Source organism: Alligator sinensis, unplaced genomic scaffold (assembly GCF_000455745.1).
Source record: "Alligator sinensis unplaced genomic scaffold, ASM45574v1 scaffold707_1, whole genome shotgun sequence".
NCBI lineage: Eukaryota > Metazoa > Chordata > Crocodylia > Alligatoridae > Alligator > Alligator sinensis.
The window spans coordinates 1,930,471-1,934,343 of NW_005842065.1; the positions used below are offsets into that span (position 1 = coordinate 1,930,471).

Consider the following 3,873-nt stretch of genomic DNA (forward strand, 5'->3'; position numbering starts at 1 on the left):
ACGTGTTGCACACGCGCGTGCGCACCCCCGCCCCGACCGCTGCCCACGCGGGGCCCACGCACACGCGGCGGGGAACAGCGCGCTGCAGTGGGTGGATCCTTCTCGCGGCGCTCAGGTCCCGGCTGAACCTACCCTTCCTCATATCGTGCCTCAGTTTCCCAGTCCAGCACAGCCCGGCGGTCGCTGAGATTTTCACCCCCCACCCCAGCAAAGCTGAGCCCTTCCCGGAGCTGGAGGGGAGGGGGAGAACCCAAGCGTGCATCCAGGCTCCCAGCGGTACTCTCCCGCAATGGAAGGGGGCAGGGAATACCCCAGAAAGCACCCCCTGCCCCGTGCCCATGGATGCGAGGATTACAACACCCCCCACACCCCCGGTAGCCTGTGGTAGAAGCCCCAGTGGCAGGAATAGCAACCCCCTGCCCCAGGGCTGTGGTGGGGTCTGGGAAATGGTTTTGCTCCCCTGGAGGAACTGGGCCAGATATGGCGACAGTAGGCAGAGATGCAGCAGGAGCCCCTTCTTTCTGGGGTAGGCACTGGGTGGGGGGGGGTCCAGGGCTTGGAAAGGCTGCAGGTTCAGAGTGAGGGACACTTGCAAAGCAAATGGGACAGGGGGCTGCAGGTCCAGAGTGAGGGGCATTAGGAGGATGGAAAAGGCCTTGGGGGTTTAAGGGTGGCAGAAAAGTACGAAGGCAGCTAAGGGGAACAATGGGGCTGGGAGCTAGTGGTTCTAGCAGAGCTGCAGGTTGGAGGGGGGTCTGTGGTGCCCCTCGAAGGAAGTAGGCAGCAGGCAGATGGGCACGGTTACAAACATGGGCTTTATTACATCAGCTGAGGAACAGGCCTGAGCACCTCCAGTCCCCACTTCCACCAAGTCCCCCAAACAGGTGGAATCAAGTGTGTGGGGCCTTGAAGAGCCCCGTCCTTTCCTCCCAGCAACCCTGAGCTTCTGGAGGAAGAGTCCAGGCTTGGGGGTAGCTACCCATGCTGTCCCCCCCACCCCACAATTCCTTGCTGTCTCCAGCAGGGATGCCCACACTCACACAGGGAACCCAGGCATCTGGGGCACACAGGTGCCCATGCCCTCCCCCACCCCCCCAAAGTTTCCCAGCCCCCTCTTTCTGGGGGGGTAACCAGTCCCCTCCGACCCAGAGCTGCCCCCTCATTCCAGACCAACCCCCTATTACATGCTGCCTGGGTGCATGACCTGCCAGGGGAGCTGGGAGCCTCTTACCCCCTGCTGCCCCCCCACCCCGAGCGAGACCCCCACTACCAGGGGGTCAGACTTGGCTGGTGACAGAGCGGGCAGCCAGGAGCACGTCGGGGGGTGTCAGCAGCAGGCTCAGCCGGGCCTCAGGGGACAGAGATGGCCCCAGCTCCGGGATTCTGCAAGGGAGAAGGGGTTAGTAGGGGAGCCAGAGGCCCCCTCGCCCCACAGGTAGCAGGGGTCATCCCCTAGGGGACCCTCAAGGCAGCCCCCTCCTTCCCTCTCCTTTCCCCTGGGGGTGTGGCCTCCCTGGCAGAGGGCATAGCTAAAGGGGCACAGGTACTTACGGGTAGGCCCCTCCGGGGGGGACTATGCGCAGCTGCCGCTCCAGCCCCCGGGTCAAGAGGGTGAAGTCTGGCTCATCCAGTGGAGGCCGGACTCCCTGCCACCCACCAGGGAGGAGAGAGAGAGAGAGAGAGAGCACATGCACAACAGTTAGGGGGGGTAGGGGGTACCCCCCCAACCTCAGGCCTGCCCCCCAGATCCCAGCTGCTTGGGGGAGGCAGGGGCCAGGCAGCATAGGTGATAGAGCCCCCTTGACCCCCCAGTGGAGGCCCCTGCTGGTCCCACAGAGCAGCTGCAGCCGCATGGCACAGAGTGGGTAGGAGGGGTGGTAGATGTGCTGCTCCCTCAAGGCTCCTGTTGTGGGGGAAGGGAACTTAACAGGGGTCCATCCATACCTGGGCCACACTGAGCTTCTCCAGGGGGCTGTGGGGGCACGGTGAGACCATGGCTGGAGCCTCACCCCCCACTGGCCCCAATTCTCGGCCTTGGCGCCCTGCCAGCCGGCTGCCAAAATTGTTCACCACACACGTCACCTGGTGGGGGGAGTGAGAGAGGCCCCGTATCAGCCCCCCAGCACAGAACGCCCCCTTATCAGCCCCCACCAGCCAGGCCCCTCTGGCACAGAGCCCTCAGCCAAGCCTCCACTCACCAGGAAGGCAGCAACAGCGGTGCCAGTGAGGAAGCCGGCCAGGACGTCAGCCCAGTGGTTGCGGTGCTCTGCCACACGTACAACGCCCAGCAGGAAGGCGGGAGCCAGAAGTGCCAGGCACAGCGCAGGCCGTGCCAGCCGGGAGCCCCGTGGGCCCACCAGGGTCACATACATCTGAAGGTGAGGGGGGGCGGGCAGGCATCAGCCCCTCCTACTGCCCCCATCCAGGACTCTGCCCCCACCCCAATTCTCTCCCATAAGCACCCCAAGTCTTGCCCTTACAGTAGGCTGTATCCTGTCAACTGTAAAGCCCCACCCCCTCACCTCCTGCATTAAACTCTGCCCCTGACACCAAGCCACACCCTCTCATCACCCAAGGCCCACCCCCCAAGACCCCTCCTGCCATCTCCATTCCCAGGCTACGACTGCCATCAAGCTGCACCCTCTCCTCAGCCCAACGCCTCCATTTCCTAAGCCACGCCTTCTCCCTCCCCAGGCACCCACAGCTGCATAGACGCTGGCATAGGCGCCCAGGGCAGCGTCGCGGCAGGGGAAGGCACGGCGCGCAGCCCTCACAAGCACGGGATCCCCGGAGCAGGCAGCAGCCACGTAGCGTGGCCCAGGCAGGTGGCAGCCGAGTGCTGTGAGGTTGGGGCGACAAACGGCCAGGAAATGTGGGGCCTGTGTGCCCGACACCACCTGCCCAGCGCCTGCGAAGATGGTTGTGGCAAAGAGCCCGAAGGAGAAGACACCTGCAGGGGGAGGCAGTCAGCAAAGCTGTGGGGCAGAAGTGAGGAGCAACAGCAGGGCTTAGGGAGGATGGGGCTGTGGGGCAGGAGGAAGAGGAATCAGTTGGGCCTGGGTGGGGGATGTTGAACGTGGATCAGGAGTGAGGGGCAGGAGCAAGGCTGAGGATCACAGGGAATAAGTGAGGAGCACCAGCAAGGCTGGGGGGCGGGGGCTGTGGGCCTCACCAAGAAAGCGCACAAGGCGGCGCAGCAGGGGGGTGAAGGCGCAGCAGGCCCCTGACACGATTGTCTCCTCCTCATCCCGGCGCCACCGGGGCTGGCGCACAAAGGCAGCAACTTCCCCAACCAGGATCTGGGGGATGGGGACAAGGGGGGTTAGTGCCTGGGGCCATGATCCCGCTGTACTCAGATCCCCAGACCCAGTTGCCAGCCCCCTGCCTCTGGCCCTCTCCTCCAGGCTGGGACAAACCCCAATACCCACCTCGGTGCCTTTCACTCCCAATCTGCAGCCCCCAACACTGCTGGTGCCCCTCACTCCTGACCTGGGGCCCCTGGCCCTGCTGGTGCCCCTCACTCCAGACCTGTAGCCATTGGCCCTGCACGCACACTCACAGCCAAGGTGGGCACAGCAGCCACAAGGGCATGCACCAGGCGGGGGGGAGCCCGGCTGGCAGCCTCAGGGCCTGGGTAGGGTTTGGCGACCGCGCCATCGTGGCAGAAGAAGCCCCGCTCATGCACTGGGAAGGTGTCGGTGAACTCCAGCTGGTAGGCCAACAGCACGGTGCCTGCAAGGATGCCCAGCTTGGGCGGGGAAGAAGGGCAGCTTAGCCCCCTTTTGATGCCCCGCCCCCTCGTGCAATAGCCCCTGTCCCTCGTGACTCCCCCTTGTGCAACACGGCCCCGCCCCCGAGTAACACGGCCCCGCC

General features: G+C 64.8%; 1 protein-coding gene across 1 annotated transcript in view; it reads right to left on the reverse strand.

Moving 5' to 3' along the window:
- Positions 1 to 641: 641 nt before the first annotated feature.
- Positions 642 to 3,873, reverse strand: part of PLPPR2 (phospholipid phosphatase related 2) — a 3,842-nt gene continuing 610 nt past the window's right edge. Inside the window, exons 2-8 of the mRNA XM_025203841.1 lie at positions 3,560 to 3,748; positions 3,173 to 3,299; positions 2,703 to 2,950; positions 2,199 to 2,372; positions 1,945 to 2,082; positions 1,552 to 1,646; positions 642 to 1,383 (exon numbers count right to left, since the gene is read on the reverse strand). Coding sequence (XP_025059626.1) covers positions 1,278 to 1,383; positions 1,552 to 1,646; positions 1,945 to 2,082; positions 2,199 to 2,372; positions 2,703 to 2,950; positions 3,173 to 3,299; positions 3,560 to 3,748 — 1,077 coding nt within the window. The 3' untranslated portion in view covers positions 642 to 1,277. The remainder of the gene's footprint in view (positions 1,384 to 1,551; positions 1,647 to 1,944; positions 2,083 to 2,198; positions 2,373 to 2,702; positions 2,951 to 3,172; positions 3,300 to 3,559; positions 3,749 to 3,873) is intronic.